Here is a 19,245-nt window from a genome sequence, read left to right on the forward strand (position 1 = left end):
AGACATGAGCCACCGCGCCTGGCCTAGAAATTATATAATTTCTACCTACTTAAGATAGGATGAAAAACCTTTAATGTCAACAACGTACAAGGAGTACATAGTTTTTCAAAATTCTGTAGAGGATATATGAACAAAAGAACAAAAGTTTGAGGACCACTAAACTCCGCCATCATCTTTGTTATTAAGAAATTCTATTAGGCTGAGTGTGGTGACTCATGCCTATAATTCCAGTACTTTGGGAGACCAAGGTAGGAAGATCACTTGAGGCCAGGAGTTCAAGACCAGCTTGGACAACACAGTGAGACCCCATCTCTATAACAAATTTAAAAATTAGCCAAATATGGTGGCACATCCCTATAGTCATAGCTACTAAAGAGACTGAGGTGGAAGGACTGCTTGAGCCTACGAGTTCGAGGCTGCAGTGAGCTATGTATAATGATTGTGCCACTGCACTCTAGCCTGGGTGACAGAGGAAGACTCTATCTCAAAAAAAAAAAAAAAAAGAAAAAAGAAATTCTATTGAAGGCCACAATAATGTTGTCAGTGAGAGAGCAGGCAGTTTTCTTTTAATGAACCTCAAGTAATGAATTATAAATAAATTTATCTGCAGATAGGCAGTAAGTGCTTAAGCAGCATCTAAATTAGAGACAAGAATTTTGTTAGACATTAATCACGTTATTACAGTTAAGAGAAACAAATATTTTTAAGTAATCTGTAAAATCAAAGTAACAGCTAATTTAGATGGGAAAAATTAGTAAGTTTTGTTTAAGCAGGATCTCTTCCCAGTAACACAATAGCATGTCACCTTAAGCAAAGCACTTGTGGTGGACAGACTCTTGGACAGCCATGATCCCTATGATCTTTCTGGTATTCACACTGTGTCATGCCCTTCCCCTTCAGCAAGGGTAGGATCTACAGCTTGCTTCTAACCAATAGAATAAGGCAAAGGTGATGGGATTCCATGATTATGTGTACATGAGTACGTTACATAAGGTAACAGGTCTTGATGGAGTCTCACTCCTCCTATGTTGAAGAAGTAAGCTGCCATGTTGTAGGCTGCCTGTGTTGGGAGGCCAATGTGGCAAGGAGCGAAGGATGGCCTCCAGCACACAGCCACAAAAAACTGAAGCCCTCAGTCCTACAGCCACAGGAACTCAATTCTGCCAACAAAACTTTTGAGCCTCAGATGAGACTGCAACTCCAGCTAATATCTTAACTGCCGCCTTGTAAGACGCTAAGCAGAGTACCCCAGCTAAGCCATCTGGATTCCTGACCCACAAAAGCTGTGAAATAATAAATGTGTGATGTTTTAACCTGCTCAATTTGTGGCAATTTATTACGCAGTAATAGAAAACGAACACAACATTTAACCTTTTTGGGGGATTGATATCCTCAAGTAAAAATCATTTTGAAAGGCTGAATTCAGAATTCCTTCTATAACTGAACTTCTGTGACTCTAAACATCCATTGTCTCCAAACTAATTTATATCACTTAAATTTTTTTCTTTTTTTTTTTTTTTTTTTTGAGACAAGTTCTCACTCTGTCGCCCAGGCTGTAGTATAGTGGCACGATCTCGGATCACTGCAACCCTGCCTCCCAGGTTCAAGTCATCCACATGCCTCAGCCTCCCAAGTAGCTGGGATTATAGGCATGCACTACCACGCCCAGCTAATTTTTGTATTTTTAGTAGAGACAGGGTTTCACCATGTTGGCCAGGCTGGTCTCAAACTCCTGACCTCAGGTGATCTGCCTGCCTTGGCCTCCCAACGTGATGGAATTACAGGCGTGAACCACTGCACCTGGCCTATATTTTTTCCACAGTAGAAATTTAAGGCCAGGTACAGTGTCTCACACCTGTAATCCTAGCATGTTGGGAGGCCAGGGCAGGCAGATCACTTAATCCTAGGAGTTTGTGACCTGCCTATGCAACACCATGAAACCCGGTCTCTATTTAAAAAAAAAAAAAAGCCCAGCACAGTGGTGGGCACCTGTAGACCCAGCTACTCAGGAGACTGAGGTGAGAAGATCGCTTAAACCTGAGAGGCAAAGATTGAATAAGCTGATATGGCACCACTGCACTCCAGCCTGGGTGACAGAACAAGATTTCAGCCTAGGTCTGTCCAAATTATTAGAAATTCTGATTTAGTAAAGATTATAATCCATGAGATACAGAATATCCACCCCCGACATACAAATGAGACACATACATCATTGGTACTGTTGCTAATCACTTTCTCCAACACAGAGACAGTTATTTATGAAATGTATGGGAAGAGGTTCACATTCCTTAAGACTTTCCCATATATATAGCACTATTTTTTTCAAAGATCTCAAAGTGATTTACAAAAACTGGCAACCAGGGAATGATAAGATATGTCACTAAACAACCTTAGATTTGGATGTCTTGGTACAACTCTATGTTCAGCTAGAAAATATTTCTTTAATGCTGAAAACATTTTCATAATGCACAAGGCCAGGCATGGTGGCTCACACCTGTACTCGCAAGCACTTTGGGAGGCTGATGTGGCAAGAATGCTTGAGGCCAGAACTTCAAAACAAACCTGGGCAACATAGCAAGACCCTGTCTCTACAAAAATTAGCTGACTGTCGTGGTGTACACCTGTGGTCCCAGTTACTTGGGAGGCCCAGGCGGGAGGATTCCTTGAGCCAAGGAGGCCGAGGGCACAGTGAGCTATGATTCAGCCACTGTACTCCAGCCTGGGTGACAGAGAGAAATCCTATCTCATAAAAAAGCAACAACAAAAAAACAGCCTCATGAGGATACGGACTCCTACAGGAATGTAAGCTCCCTGAGTTTTGTTTACTGCTGTATTACCAGAAGTTAGAAGAGTGCCTGGCTTAGAGAATGTGTTCAATAAATATCTGTCAAATAAATATGAAGATCAGTAATAATCACTCTTCTCACCTGGAACCCATCCGACAAAGAGATTGATAAGATGAGGCAGGCATATATACAATAGCAGAATTATAACACAGCATGAGAAAACTCAGGACTTCAAACCTAAAAACAACAAATGCAAGGTTAAAAGGATTACAAACAATTACTTCTACTAGCAACTGGTTATCACAATGCCTTAATATTGACCTTTATGATTTCTTAATCAGATCAACATAGCATCTTTCTCAAAGGTTTCCCTGTTTATATTATCCTTATTACAAGTCATATCCCTTGCTGTCATCTTGTCATCTATGTTTCTGTTTTTAAAAAATAAATGAGGCCAGGCACGGTGGCTCACACCTGTAATCCCAGCACTTTGGGAGGCCAAGGTGGGTAGATCACAAGGTCAAGAGATCGAGACCATCCTGGCTAACACGGTGAAACCCTGTCTCTACTAAAAATACAAAAATTAGGCAGGCATAGTGGCACAAGCCTGTTTTTCAGCTACTCAAGAGGCTGAGGCAGGAGAATTGCTTGAACCCGGGAGGCAGAGCTTACAGTGAGCCGAGATCACGCCACTGCACTCCAGCCTGGGCAACAGAGTGAGACTCCATCTCAAAAAATCAATCAATCAATCATGCTTGAACAGATGACTCCCCTATAAATAAGTCTACCATCTTCCTACTGACTTCATAATAAAATCCAAACTTATCACAAGGTCCTTTAAAATCAAAGTCCTTATTACAAGGTACTTTAAAATCCACCTTCATCCTTCCTCTCCAGCTTTACTTCCCTCCATTACCAACCACATATACCACACTGTATCAGTCTTCTTACCCTTCCAACAATATGCTGTAACCAATCAGAATTCCTTGCTTTAATGCTCACTGCTCCTTCTTAATAGAATATACTTTTTCACTTGGGTGATTCCTGATAAGATTTCAAGTCCTAGATCAAATTTTTACTTTAGCCATAAAGCCCTTCTTATTTCTCTCTGCTAAAGTAAACCAGTCCCTTACCTGTGTAGCTCTAATATAGCATTTATCCCACTGAATTGTAATTTTATTCCTTTATGTCTCTTTCTCCCATTTAGTAATAAGCAACTTTAGAATAAAGACCCTGATTTATTCATCTCTATCATTAGTGTCCAGCCAGTGTCTAATACATTATTGTTTAATAAATACTTGTTGAATGAATAAACGCTTTCCTAACATTTATAATGTCTAAGAAAGTGGCTCCTAAATCTGGATGCACATTAGTTATTTAAAGACCTTTTTAAAAACATACACTTCTATGCCTTAACCCAGTTGACCTACTTAAAACCTCGGGTAGGAACCAGGGAAGTTGTACCTCTAAAAAGCTTCCCACAGATGAATGGCGAAGGGTTTATGGAAGCACTTTGTACTATTTTAACAATGTTTTTTGTAAGTCTGAAGTTATTTCAAAATGAAAAGTTAAAAATCAAGCTGAAAGTCTGATCTGGAAGCAGCCATACTTTCAGATCCCTTCACTTTCTCCATACATCTAGGTAAAACAATGGAGATTTATTCTCTGAAAGGATAAAAAATAATTTCTACCTGGGAGCCCCAACGGTGATGGGGGTGGATGCCAAATTGAAAATAGGAAGATTAAGTGAAGTGAAATACAACTGACTAGATATTGCCACTTGGCCACCAAAATACTAGCAACAAGATCTCTAGTTAAGATACCAGAAGAGTTGTTTCCAGGGAATTTGACCACTCTAAGAGGAAAGACTTAAAGATATGGATTTGGGAAAATTTCCAAATGAATGGCCTAGTGGGATCCTATGGTGAAGTTTATATTTATAGTCAGTTACTAGGTTGGTGCAAAAATTAATTTTTTTTAAATGGCAAAACCACAATAACTTTTGTACCAATACTAGCTCAAATCAGCCATATACTAACATGGTCAGAGCTTCTCATTTTTTATTCCCCCCCAACTTTTTTTTTTTTTTTGAGACAGAGTCTCGGTCCTCTCATCCAGGCTGAAGTATAATGGCACGATCTCGGCTCACTGCAACCTCTGCCTCCCGTGTTCAAGCTATTCTTTTGCCTCAGCCTCCCAAGTAGCTGGGATTACAGGTGTCCACCACCACACTCGGCCAATTTTTTTTTGTATTTTTAGTAGAGATGGGGTTTCACCATTTTGGCCAGGCTGGTCTCGAACTCCCGACCTCAGGTGATCTGCCCGCCTCAGCCTCCCAAAGTGCTGGGATTAAAGGCATAAACCACCGCACCCAGCCTATTCCCCTATTCTTAAACACGAGGGAAAAAAGATTGCCAGACATCTAAGGAACTTACTAGGATGAAAAAGAGACTATAAAGAAACAGAAGGGCTGGGCGCAGTGGCTCACATCTGTAATCCCAACACATTGGGAGGCCGAGGTGGGTGGATCATAAGATCAGGAGTTCGTGACCAGCCTGGCCAACATAGTGAAACCCCATCTCTACTAAAAATAAAAAAATTAGCTGGGCATGGTGGCACGCGCCTGTAGTCTCAGTTACTCAGGAAGTCGAGGCAGGAAAATCACTTGAACCCGGGAGGCGGAGGTTGTGGTGAGCTGAGATCACGCCACTCACTGCATTCCAGCCTGGGCAACAGAGCAAGACTCTGTCTCAAAAAAAAAAAAAAAAAAAGGAAATAGAAGGCTGGGTCCAGTAGGTCATTCCTGAAATCCCAGCACTTTGGGAGGCTGAGATGGGGAGGATTGCTTGAGCTCACGTGTTTAAGAGCAGCCTGGGCAACATATTGAGACCCCGTTGCTACAATTTTTTTTCTTTTTTTTTTAATTAGCAGGACATGGTGGTAGTCCCAGCTACTCAGGAGGCTGAGGCAGGAGAAGCACTTGAGCTCAGGAGGAGCACCTGAGCTCAGGGGTTCTAGGCAGCAGGCTGCAGTAAGCCATGATCATGCCACTACACACCAGCCTGGGCAACAAAGCAAGACCCTGTCTTAACAAAAAAAGAAAAAAAAGAAAGAAAGAAAAATATGCAGAGCTAAAGCATATTTGGCTTCGGGGGAAAAAATGTATGTGTATTCCTGATAAAGTTGGCTATATAAAAAACTAAAACATACAGCAAAAACAAATAAATACCAGAATGCCATATCACTCTTTATACCCATTAAGATGACTACAATCAAAAAGATGGAAAATAAGTGTGAGAATGTAGAGAAACTGGTATCCTCATACACTGTTGTAGAAACGTAACATGGTACATCCACTCTGGAAAGAAGCATGACAGTTCCTCAAGAAGTTAAGTGTTGAATTACCATATGACCTAGCAATTCTATTCCTAAGTATATACTAAAAAGAACTGAACATGTACATTCACACAAAAATTTGTGAATGCATGTTCAAAACAGCTGTTGTGGTCTAAAATTCATGTTGAAACTTAATCTTCAATATGGTGGTATTAACAGGGGAGGCCTTTGCAGCTGGGCGAGGTGGCTCACGCCTGTAATCCCAGTACTTTGGGAGGCCGAGGCACGTGGATCACCTGAGATCAGGAGTTCAAGACCAGCCTGGCCAACACAGTGAAACCCTGTCTCTACAAAAAAAAAAATTAGCCAGGCATGGTGTTGCGCACCTGTAATACCAACTATTCAAGTGGCTGAGGCAGGAGAATCACTTGAACCCAGGAGGCAGAGGGTGCAGTGAGCCGAGATCGTGACACGGCACTCCAGCCTGAGTGACAGAGCTAGACTCTGTCAAAAAAAAAAAAAAAAAGAGATGGGGCCTTTGGGAAATGATTAGGTCATGACAGCTCTGCCCTCCTGAATTTGATTAGCTAGAAGGTGCCATCTATGAGGCAGAGACTATGAGCCCTTACTAGACACTGAGTCTGCTGGCACTTTAAGCTTGTACTTTCCAATCTGCAGAACTGTGAGCAATACATTTCTATTGTTTATATATTACCCAGTCTAAGGTATTTTGTTATAGCAGCCCAAATAGACTAAAGAGAGCAGAGTTATTCATAATAGCCAAAAAAGAAAAAATAGAAATAACTCGAATGTCCACCCATTGATGAATGGATAAATAAAATGTGGTATATCTACACAATGAAATATTATTTAATTATAAAAAGAAAGTACTGATACATGCTACCACAGAAACAAACCTTGTAAACATGCTAAGTGAAAGAAGCCATACACAAAAGGCAACATATTGTATGGATCCACTCATGTAAAATGTCTAGTAATAAAAACCACTCAATTGTATGCTTTAAAGGGGTAAATTTTATTTTTAATTTTTATTTTTTTGAGACAGAGGCTCGCTCTGTCGCCAGGCTTGAGTGCAGTGGCGCAATCTCATTTCACTGCACCCAGCCTCCTCCCAGGGTTCAGTAATTTCTCTGCCTCAGCCTCCCCAAGTTGCTGAGACTACATCAAGCCCAACACACCATACCCATTTGTTTTTTTTATTTTTAGTAGAGATATAGGGTTTTTTTTTTTTTCATCATGTTAGTCAGGATGGTCTCAATCTATTGACAGCGTGATCCACCCACCTTGGCAAAGTGCTGGGGATTACAGGCGTGAGCCACCGCGCCCTGGCCACTTTTGAGACAGAGTCTCCCACTCTGTCCTGGGTTGAAGTGCAGAGGTGCAATCTTGGCTCACTGCAACCTCTGCCTCCCAGATTCAAGTGATTCTCCTGCCTCAGCTACCCAGTAGTTGGGATTACAGGCATGCGCCACCACACCTGGCTAATTTTTGTATTTTTAGTAGAGACAGGGTCTCACCATGTTGGCTAAGCTGGCCTCAAACTCCTGGCCTCCAGTAATCCACCTGCCTCAGCTTCCCAAAGCGCTGGGATTACAGGCATGAGCCACCGCGCCTGGCTCCCTAAAGGGGTAAATTTTATGGTATGTGAATTATATCTCAATTCAAAAAATAAATGTAAAGTCAATAATTAACTGAAAACATGCAACATGAAAAACCAGTGTCAATTCCTCAATATTCAAAGAACTATTGCAAGTCACTAAGAAAAAAAAAAATACACAGCTCAATAAGAAAAATGGGGCTGGGGCACAGTGCCTCACATCTATAATCCCAGCACTTTGGGAGATCGAGGTGGGAGGATTGCTTGAGCCCAGGAATTTGAGACCAGTCTGGGCAATACAGTAAAACAAACCTCTCCCACTAATCGGCCAAAAAAAAAAAAGGACACAGGACATGAATACGCAGTTCACAGGTAAAGAAAAACAATAATGAATAACAATGTGACACCAGTTTTTAACTATCAGATTAGTCAAGATTAAAAACTTTGAAAATAGTATTGGCAGTTAGTAGGAGGAAAAACTCTCAAACTACTAGTAGGACATTCAATTGGTATAGTTGTTTTGGAAAGGGTAATTTGACAATATCTACTCAAACTAAAAAAGCAGACATTCTTTTTTTTTTTTTTTGGAGATGGAGTCTTGCTCTGTCACCCAGGCTGAAGTGCAGTGGCGCGATCTCAGCTCACTGCAACCTCCACCTCCCGGGTTCAAGAGATTCTCCTACCTCAGCCTCCCAAGTAGCTGAGATTACAGGCACCTGCCACCACGCCCAGCTAATTTTTGTATTTTTAGTAGAGACGAGTTCCACCATGTTGGCCAGGCTGGTCTCGAACACCTGACCTCATGATCCACCCACCTCGGCGTCCCAAAGTGCTGGGATTACAAGCATGAGCCACCGTGCCCGGCCACAGATATTCTTTAGCATAACAATTTCACTGCTAGGAATTTATCCTACAGATACTTTTTGTGCTCTCACCCAAATATATGTACAAAAAATGTGTTCCCAGCAATATTGTTTAAAATAGCAAAAAACTGAAAACAATCTAAATTTACGCAATAAGAGATTGGCTAAAAATTGATGATACATAAATAAAACGGAATAATAACTCATCATTAAAAAGAATAAGATATCTATGTGCTGCTAGAGAAAGAAATACAATTTTTTTTTTTTTTAGGAGATGGGGTCTCGCTTTGTTGCCCAGGTTGGAGTGCAGTGGTGCAATCATAGCTTACTGCAGCCTCAAACTCCTGGGCTTGATCCTCCAACCTCAGCCTCCAGAGCACCTAGGACCATAGGCATGTACCACCACACTCAGTTTCTTTTTTAAAGAGATTGGGTCTTGCAATACTGTCCAGGCTGTTCTTGAAGTCCTGGCCTCAAGTGATCCTCCAACCTCAATCTATGCACTAGGATTATAGGCATGAGCCACTGTGTCCAGCCCAAGATTTATTCTTTAAAAAGCTGGGCTGGGAAGCTGAGGCAGGAAAATCGCTTGAACTAGGGAGGTGAAGGTTGCAGTGAGCTGAGATCACGCCATTGCACTCCAGCCTGGGTGACAGAGCAAGACTCCGTCTCAAAAAAAAAAAAAAAGAAAAAAAAAAAAGTCTGGGCATGTACGCCTGTAATCCGAGCACTTTGGGAGGCCAAGGAGGGCGAATCACAAGGTCAGGGGTTCGAGACCAGCCTGACCAAAATGGTAAAACCCCATCTCTACTAAAAATACAAAAATTAGCTGGGCATGGTGGCGTGCGCCTGTAATCCCAGCTACTCAGGAGACTGAGGCAGGAGAATCGCTTGAACTTGGGAGGCAGAGGTTGCAGTGAGCAGTGATCATGCCACTGCACCCCAGCCTAGGCGACAGAGCAAGACTCCGTCTCAAAAAAAAAAAGTGAAAACTTACCAGCTTGGCAGGTTGGCTGAATTGCATGCAGTTTGCTACTATGTTTGTTTTGTTGTTGTTGTTGTTGTTGTTGTTTTTGAGATGGAGTTTCGCTCTTGTTGCCCAGGCTGCAGTACAGTGGTGCGATCTCAGTTCACTGCAACCTCTGCCTCCTGGGTTCAAGTGATTCTCCTGCCTCAGCCTCCCGAGTAGCTAGGATTACAGGTGCCCACCATCATGCCCGGCTAATTTTTTGTTATTTTTAGTGAGACAGGGTTTCACCATGTTGGTCAGGCTGGTCTCAAACTCCTCACCTCAGGTGATCCACCCACCTCAGCCTCCCAAAGTGCTGGGATTATAGGCATGAGCCACCATGCCTGACCTGTTTGGGTTTTTATCAGCTCATAAGTGGTGGCCAGTAGCCTGGCCATGTGATCAGGCAGAAACGTAATATAAAACTGGCCTATTAAAGGGGTGTCTGTATGGAAAAAAACAGACATATGGAAACCACTATGGGAATCTGAAGACTGCATAAGTAGGATATGTCAATGCACATCAGGAGAACCTCCTTCTAGAATCAGGTGACTGGCACTTATGGGCAAATATCCCTGTGTTGTCACCTGGTGTGATCACTTGGGTCCATGAAATGAGTGGACATGGTGGTACTGCAGCAATGCAGAGATGGGTTGAATTTAGACATATTCTTTTTGTACCTTCTGAGGCATAAAATGCCAATAACACAGACAAAGACTGCAGATGGCTATGGGGCACATTCCTCTAGGGGAAGGCCCTGCACATAGCTGGCAAGCTGAACAGATGCCAGCAGTCTCTGGAGGCCACAAATGGGTCCTGACAGGAACAGACACTCTGCATTAGGTTTTGCTTATCAGACTGTGGATCAAATGCTCAGAGTACTGTAAGAGGACCAGAAGATACTGTACCCATATGGACTGCTTAGTTACATTTTTGGAGCAAGAAACACACTTTAAAGACCAAAAGTCGGCCGGGCGCGGTGGCTCAAGCCTGTAATCCCAGCACTTTGGGAGGCCGAGATGGGCGGATCACGAGGTCAGGAGATCAAGACCATCCTGGCTAACACGGTGAAACCCCGTCTCTACTAAGAAATACAAAAAATAGCCGGGCGAGGTGGCGGGCGCCTGTAGTCCCAGCTACTCGGGAGGCTGAGGCAGGAGAATGGCGTGAACCCGGGAGGCGGAGCTTGCAGTGAGCTGAGATCCGGCCACTGCACTCCACCCTGGGCTACAGAGCGAGACTCCGTCTCAAAAAAAAAAAAAAAAAAAAAAAAAAGACCAAAAGTCCAACAATGGGCAAAGAGACATCCTCAGGGTAATGGAACAAGCAATTGCATGGAATGAAAGCAATTGAAAAAGAAAATAATTGGAACAATCAAATGAGATATTTTTGGTCTAAAAGGCGGGGGTGAGATACAGGCATGAAGGGCTGGCTTATGAGCCTTCATGACTGTGTACTTAACCTGAGCGGGGCCAAGGGAGGGCCAATTATCACTGGAGAGATTCCTCTGTTTTTCTGGGGGATGTGGGAGGAGGCAGTGGAGAGATGATGCTGGGATAGTCATCATCACTATTCTGTTCTTCTCATAGTGACAGAAGGTGGTGGTATTACTATACTTTTTTCCCTTCTTTTCCACATCACCTCAACATTTTTTTTCCCCCACCTAAAGCAGTGGTTGCAGTACCAGTGCTGCAACTGTGGGTGCAAGGAGCAGAGATGATTCCTAAGCAAAAAAACTGGAACTACACCTTCAGATCTTTATGTCAGAATTCCTAAAGGCCTGATGGGCTAGGCTGTACCTTCATTCCATCTGGCAAAATTAGGATTGACAGAGAATGTATATTTATCGCCTAGTTGTGATAGCATATTAATTCTTTATATAAATCTACCCTACATCCTTGGGAGTGAATTGATGGGGAGGCACTTGCTAGTCAGTTTTGCTGCCAGAAATAGAGACCAACACGATGGCCAAACCTAACCTCTCTCCAAGGGAGGAGAGTTTGAGTATAAATGAAGAAAGAAATAGTAGCTGAGATTTTTTATTTTTTATTTTATTTATTTATTTATTTATTTATTTTTCTTTTTTTTTTTCTGAGATGGAGTTTCACTCTGTCGCCAAGGCTGGAGTGCAATGGCGTGATCTCGGCTCACTGCAACCTCTGCCTCCCAGGTTCAAGCGATTCTCCTGCCTCAGCCTCCTGAGTAGCTGGGATTACAGGCATGCGCCACCATGCCCGGCTAACTTTTGTATTTTCAGTAGAGACAGGGTTTCACCATCTGGTCTCAAACTCCTGACCTCGTGATCCACCTGCCTCAGCCTCCCAAAGTGCTGGGATTACAGGCGTGAGCCACCGCACTCGACTATTTTTTTTTTTTTGAGATGGAGTCTCACTCTGTCACCCAGGTTGGAGTGCAATGGCGTGATCTCAGCTCACTGCAACCTCTGCCTCCTGGGTTCAGGCTACTCTCCCTGTCTCAGCCTCTTGAGTAGCTGGGATTACAGGCGCCCACCACCGCACCTGGTTAATTTTTTTTTTTTTTTTTTTTTTTTTTTGTATTTTTAGTAGAGATGAGGTTTCACCATGTTGGCCAGGCTGGTTTTGAACTCCTGACCTCAGGTGATCCACCCACCTCGGCCTCCCAAAGTGCTGGGATTACAGGCATGAGCCACTGTGCCTGGCTGAGATTTTTTAAAATGAATAAATGAGTTGTGCAATGTGGGAAATACATCAGCACCCTGGAAGAGGCTCAGAGCAAGAGATGATACTATTAGCTCAATTATACTAGCTGCCTGAAAGAGTAAAAGTCATAAGTTTGTGAGACCACTCCTGCTTTTAGAACTTAATAAGGTTGAACAGAAGTCTGTAAACTTGAGTGACTTCTCTCTGGGAGATATTTTGGTCATATATGATGATGAACTGGGGTAGCTGTTAATGACTGACTGGTACTCTATGAATGTGCCAGTATCTTTGGCTCTTATTTTTCAGGTTTCATTTACTGCCATCCTGTGACATGGTATAATATTGGCATTGTTGGTAAGGTTATAATATTGGTCATATGTATTGGAAATTGAATTGAAGCCTCCTTCGAATGATTACTAATAGAACATGACTTGCCTGAGGAGGAAGTAGATTTAGCTAATCAATAGCTAATTTCTACAACAAATAGTTCTGCACAAGTTTACCATGAGGTAGGTCAAGAAGAGAGGTGAGGTAATCATATTTGTGCAAAAATATGAAAATATATGCAAACATTAAAGGACGAATTATTTATTTAAATCTATCTGTAACCTACACTGGTTCCTCCAAATGTTAGGCATATTCATAATGATAGTATCTGTCATATAAATGCGATACTAAATGTAAATGCCCAGATAAACAAGATCATTTTTGAGCCTTGGCCAAAGACCAGGAGACAGCCTATATAATAAATATAGGTGTTTCTCGACCTATGATGGAATTGCATACCAATAAACCCATTGTAAATCGAGAATATCATAAGTAAAAAATGCATTTAATACATCTACTCTACTGAACATCATAGCATAGTCCAGCCTACCTTAAATGTGCTCAGAACACTTACATTAGCCCTACAGTTGGGCAAAAATCATCTAACACAAAGCCTATTTTATATTTATCATAAAATTGAGTATCTCATGTAATTTACTGACCGCTGTACTGAAAGTAAAAATGAGAAGGGTTGCATAGCTACTTGAAGTACAGTTTCTACTGAATGCATATTGCTTTCATACCATTGTAAAGTTGGAAAACCTTAAGTTGAACCATAATAATTCATGGGCCATCTATAAACTGGCCTTCCCCAAAGAGAGGTCTGGCATTTGCTCCTAAGAAGTTAATCTGTGTCATATCTGATAAAGAGTCTTTGTTTAGGGCAGGGACTGGTAACACCAGAACTTAGGGCTGGACTGACCACATCTGACTTTCTTAGGTAGGAGTTGGCCATGACAGAAAGAACTACCATGTCGATTTAAGGTGGTAGCTCTGGGTCACACTGCATCAGTCCACATGGAGGCTGAGATCAACAGTGGGCAATCAACCTAATCAATCATGCCTACATAATGATGCCTCAATAAAAAAACTCTGGAAACCAGAGCTTAAATGAGCCTCCCCCATTACCAGTACTTTGTGTTTACTGTCATACACTGATGCCAGGAGGTTGTAATGTATCCTGACTTCAGGGGAAAGAACAATAGATGCTTTGTGTTTTAAACACTTCATATTCTACTACATGTGTCTCTTTTGGCTGATTTTAATCTGTATTCTTTCCTTGTAATAAACCATAACTGTGAGTATAATGGCTTTCAGTGAATTCTGTGAGTCCGTCTAGCAAATTATCAAACAAGAGTTTAGTTTTGGGAACTCCCAAAACTTTCAATTTAGTCAGAAGTGAGGGCAATTTTGGAACCTGTCCCTGAAACTCTAACTTCAGGAACGAATCCCATTCTACAACCAAGAAAGCAAGGTATACAGAGTAGATAAACTGCCTGAGGGAAAAATTTCTAAATTGCAGTACTAGAAATATGAATCCTGATTTGACTGACTGCACGTTCACTTTTTAAACTGCTTTATACAAGATGACCATAACATAATACCAAACGTTAGAAAATGGGTATTTCATGACTATGATGTATTTACCTTTTGGACTCTTCTCATACCAAACTTGAATTGAAGTAATTATAGTTAACTACTAAGCATAAGTTAACAATTGTTAGCTGAGTGCAGTGGTGCATGCCTGTAATCCCAGCTACTCACGAATCTAAGGTGGGAGGATCATGTTGAGGCCAGGAGATCAAGACCAGCCTGGGCAACATAACTAGACTCTGTCTCTAAATATATAAATAAATGGGCCAGGTGCAGTGGCTCATGCCTATAATCTCAGCACTTTGTGAGGCTGAGGCAGGAGAAGTGCTTGAGGCTAGGAGTTCGAGACCAGCCTGGGCAACATAGCAAGACCTTTCTCTACAAAAAATTTAAAAAAAAAAAAAAATTGGCCAGGCATGGTGGTGCATACCCGTAGTCCTAGCTACTTGGAAAGCTGAGGTGGGAAGATCACTTAAGCCTGGGAGGTCCAGGCTGCAGTAAGCCATGTTTGTGCCACTACACTCCAGCCTGGGTGACAGAGTGAGACTCTGTCATTCATTCATTCATTCATTCATATATTCATGCATACATACATACAAGTTGGTACTATATACAGTTTTGACCATTACCGGTTCTGTGCCGTGAATGTTTCCCTCTGAGGATGAAGATCACTATAAACAACTCTGATGAGATCATGCTGACACAATGCCCCTTCTGTCAAAGCCATGGATCCAATTGTTGAAGGCTACAAAAATAAGGTACAGTATGAGACAGTGTCTCTACCATGAAGTAAAAATCTGTATCATGTAATAATATTTAATTTTCTTTTCCACAAAAGGCAGTTTTAGATCATTTATTCTTCTCATTCTTCACAGAAAACATTCAGAATCTTTCAATTCTCAATTACATAAATTATATAGCTTCTTTTGGAAATTGTCTGTAAAATATAAAACTAAAAATATTTTTAAAAGGTTATGTAATAAATCTATATTTAAAGGAGTAAGAAAAGTTGCTGAAAAAACTAAAGGTTAAAAATACATCCATTTTGATGTCTATATTTCAGAACAGAGTACAACTGCTTATAATTATACAAACAATATTAAATACTATAATCAAATATCTATCTTTTCTTTTGAAACACAGTCTCGCTCTGTCGCCCAGGATGGAGTGCAGTAACACGATTTTGGCTCACTGAAACCTCCGCCTTTTGGGTTCCAGCGATCCCTGTGCCTTAGACACCCAAGTAGCTGGGATTACAGGTACCCTCTACCACGTCCAGCTAATTTTTGTACTTTCAGTAGAGACAGGGTTTCGCCATGTTGTTGGCCAGGCTGGTCTCAAACTTCTGACCTCAAGTGATCCACCCACCTCAGCCTCCCAAAGTGCTGGAATTACAAGCATGAGCCACCATACCCAGCCCAGATGTCTCTTTAATACTAACATCATTGAGTTCGTGTTTCTAAAGTTAGAAGAACGATCCAGGCTGGGCGCGGTGGCTCATGCCTGTAATCCCAGCACTCTGGGAGGCCGAGGCGGGCAGATCAAGAGGTCAGGAGATCGAGACCATCAAGGCTAACATGGTGAAACCCAATCTCTACTAAAAATACAAAAAAATTAGCCGGGCTTGTGGCACGCACCTATAGTCCCAGCTACTCGGGAGGCTGAGGCAGGAGAATCGCTTGAACCCAGGAGGCAGAGGTGGCAGTGAGCTGAGATCGCGCCACTGAACTCCATCCTGGGTGACAGAGCGAGACTCTGTCTCAAAAAAAAAAAAAAAAAAAAAAAAAAAAGAAGAACCATCCATTCATTAATACTTTACTACTCTCCATTTTACTTTATAACATGATACACAGAACTTAATTAAAATCTATTACTCAGAAATACATTGTGCTAAAATGATTCCTGGCTAAATGGGAGACATTCTATTTTAAACACAAAACAAAGTCCCAGGGAATTAATTAAGCAAATTAATAGTGCAAAGAGCTATGAGATGGTCAGGATACTGTGTGTTGACAGGAAAATAGAATATAATTTTTAGACTACTAGTAAAGTTTCTCTAAATGTTATCCTCACAACTTAGTGTAGCAACAATAAAGGCCACTGCAGATCAGAAGTTTGATTCATAACAGTTTCTTATTGGATTTTACTTAAAGACAGAAAGCAGAAAAAGTTCAGCTCAACAGGCATCATTTACCTACATGATTATCAGTGTTCTCGAATTCTTCAACCAAATAAATATAAGCTAAAAAGTATAATGTACTGAACATCTAGAATGCAACAATTAGATTCCTTTAAACTGAAATATAACAGTGTCAACATTCTTTTAAGTAGTTATTTTCCTAGAATAATAAAGAATAACAAAAACAAATCAATCTAAGGTGATTTCTAAGTAGTACAGAAGACTTTAAAAATTAAAGAATATTTTTAAGGCTTACGATTTTAAAAATTAAAAATACAAATATAAAAAAATTAATGAATTTTTAAAAAATTCATAAAAGATTAATGAAAGTAAAAAATGATACTGGTAGAGCCGGATGCGGTGGCTCACGCCTATAATCCCAGCACTTTGGGAGGCCAAGGTGGGCGGATCACAAGGTCAGGTGTTCGAGATAAGCCTGGCCAACACGGTGAAATCCCATCTCTACTAAAAATAAAAAAATTAACGGGCATGGTGGTGCACGTCTGCAGTCCCTGCTACTGGGGAGGCCAAGGCAGGAGAATTGCTTGAACCCAGGAGGCAGAGGTTGCAGTGAGCCAAGACTGCACTACTGCACTCCAGCCTGAGGGACAGTGCAAGAGTTTGTCTTCAAAAAGATACAGAAGAATAAAAAAACAAAAAGAACTAGAGAAAATGTTTCATTATTTTCTGCCTCTCTTGTCACAGCTCAGTCTTGTAATAACAAACATCCACTTTTTTGTTTGTTTTTTGAGAAAGAGTCTCGCTCTGTAACCCAGGCTGGAGTGCAGTGGCGCAATCTTGGCTCACTGCAAGCTCTGTCTCCCGGGTTCACGCCATTCTCCCGCCTTAGCCTCCCGAGTAGCTGGGACTACAGGCCCCCGCCACCACGCCCGGCTAATTTTTTGTGTTTTTAGTAGACATGGGGTTTCACCGGGTTAGCCAGGATGGTCTCGATCTCCTGACCTCGTGATCCTCCCGCCCCGGCCTCCCAAAGTGCTGGGATTACAGGTGTGAGCCACTGCACCCAGCACATCCACTTTTAAGAAGTAAATCAGTAAAGATATTTTAGGAATATTTATCTCTGATAAGAAACTGACTTTTTGATTTGTTACTCAATATAATTTAAAATAATTCCACCTTTCCAATGTTACTTACTTCATGGTATATTGAAGGCTTGGATAAGGAGGGGATAGTGAAAGACAGAACTTTATTGTTCCCATCTTTATCAGCAATTTCCTATAGCCAAAAAAATACAAAGATAATGAAATAATCACAGATCTACAAGAAATAATAATTACTTTCTTAATTTACAGACTATATGACTGGCAGTAGGAAGATTTTTCAGAAATAGTAATGGATAAAAATATTACCACCCTAGTTTATATTTTCTAACTTATTAGCAAATTTGTACACTTTGGTAGTAGAGTTATAATCCACAGAATCCACAGAGAGATAGATATTGAGTACAATTCTATACAAAATCAAATAAAATATGACAGCAAAGACATGAGGCAGGCAAACAAATGAATTTGATGTTAAATTTACATACAGGATGGGAAGATTACAAGTGATTAGATCTTTTAGTAAAAACACGGCTATGCTAAAGAGATTAAAATGAAAAAACCAAGAGATCCACACTTATGAAAACAAGAAAAACACATTAATTTAATACAGAATGAATTTTTTCCAGCTTTACTGAGGTATAATTGACAAATGAACATTATATATTTGTGGCATAAAACATGATGTTTTGATATATGTATACACTGTGAAATGATTAAAATAATCAAGCTAATTAACAAACACAACACCTCAGTTATCCTTTTTTTAAAAATGGTGAGAACATTTATCAATGAATCTTGAATAAAAGATTCTTACAATCATTTAGCAATAAACGAATGACCTGAAATAAGCCACAATTAATAATTATATTGGGCCAGGTGTGGTGGCTCAGGCCTGCAATCCCATCACTTTGGGAGGCCAAGGCAGTCAGATTGCTTGAGCTCAGGAGTTCAAGACCAAAAAAATACAAAAAAATACAAAAAAATATTTTTTCTACAAAAAAAATACAAAAATTAGCTGGGCATGGTATTGCAGGCCTGTAGTCCCAGCTACTCAGGAGGCTGAGGTGGGAGGATCCCTTGAGCCTGGGAGGTGGAGGTTGCAGTGAGCTGAGATCACCCAATGCACTCCAGCATGAGTGACAGCATGACACCCTGTCTCAAAAACAAACAAACAAAATGATTATTAGTCTAAGTCATTAAAAATAAATTCATATTTAGGTAATTTTTACTAAGCTACAAGAAAGTTCTTGTGATTTTATTTAAAACACTTTCTTTTCATAAAAAAGACAATGGACAATGGTATCCTTCATTTCTCCATCTCCGGCACCTCCAAAATTCCTGTTATAAATAAATATGTGTGGCCAGGCGCGGTGGCTCACGCCTGTAATCCCAGCACTTTGGGAGGCAGAGGCGGGCGGATCACCTGAGGTCAGGAGTTCGAGACCAGCCTGGCCAACATGGTGAAACCCCGTCTCTACTAAAAATACAAAAATTAGCCAGGCACGGTGGCAGGCACCTGTAATCCCAGTTACTCAGGAGGCTGAGGCAGGAGAACCCAGGAGGCAGAGGTTGCAGTGAGCCGAGATCACGCCATTGCACTCTAGCCTGGGGGACAAGAGTGAGATGTCGTTTCAAAAAAAAAAAAAATATATATATATATACACACACACACACACACACACACATGCCTACAGACGACGACAATCAGAGGAGTGAAAACTGCAGCAATCCTTTTCCCCACTGTCTTATTTTTGTCTATTTCCCTTACAACTCATGTTAGCATACATCA

The 19,245-nt window shown here is 41.1% G+C and overlaps 1 protein-coding gene across 12 annotated transcripts in view; it reads right to left on the reverse strand.

The window, feature by feature from the left end:
* FAM126B (family with sequence similarity 126 member B) overlaps window positions 1-19,245 on the reverse strand; it is an 84,016-nt gene that overhangs the window by 15,719 nt on the left and 49,052 nt on the right. For 11 of the 12 annotated variants that reach the window (XM_003907795.5, XM_009182740.4, XM_009182751.4 and 8 more), the window contains 3 exons: window positions 17,548-17,628; window positions 14,843-14,958; window positions 2,928-3,023 (listed from right to left, as the gene is read on the reverse strand). In XM_003907795.5, the coding sequence (XP_003907844.1) occupies window positions 2,928-3,023; window positions 14,843-14,958; window positions 17,548-17,628 (293 nt within the window). The remainder of the gene's footprint in view (window positions 1-2,927; window positions 3,024-14,842; window positions 14,959-17,547; window positions 17,629-19,245) is intronic. The other variant, XM_021923868.2, reaches the window with a different exon arrangement.

This window comes from Papio anubis, chromosome 10, assembly GCF_008728515.1.
Source record: "Papio anubis isolate 15944 chromosome 10, Panubis1.0, whole genome shotgun sequence".
Lineage (NCBI taxonomy): Eukaryota > Metazoa > Chordata > Mammalia > Primates > Cercopithecidae > Papio > Papio anubis.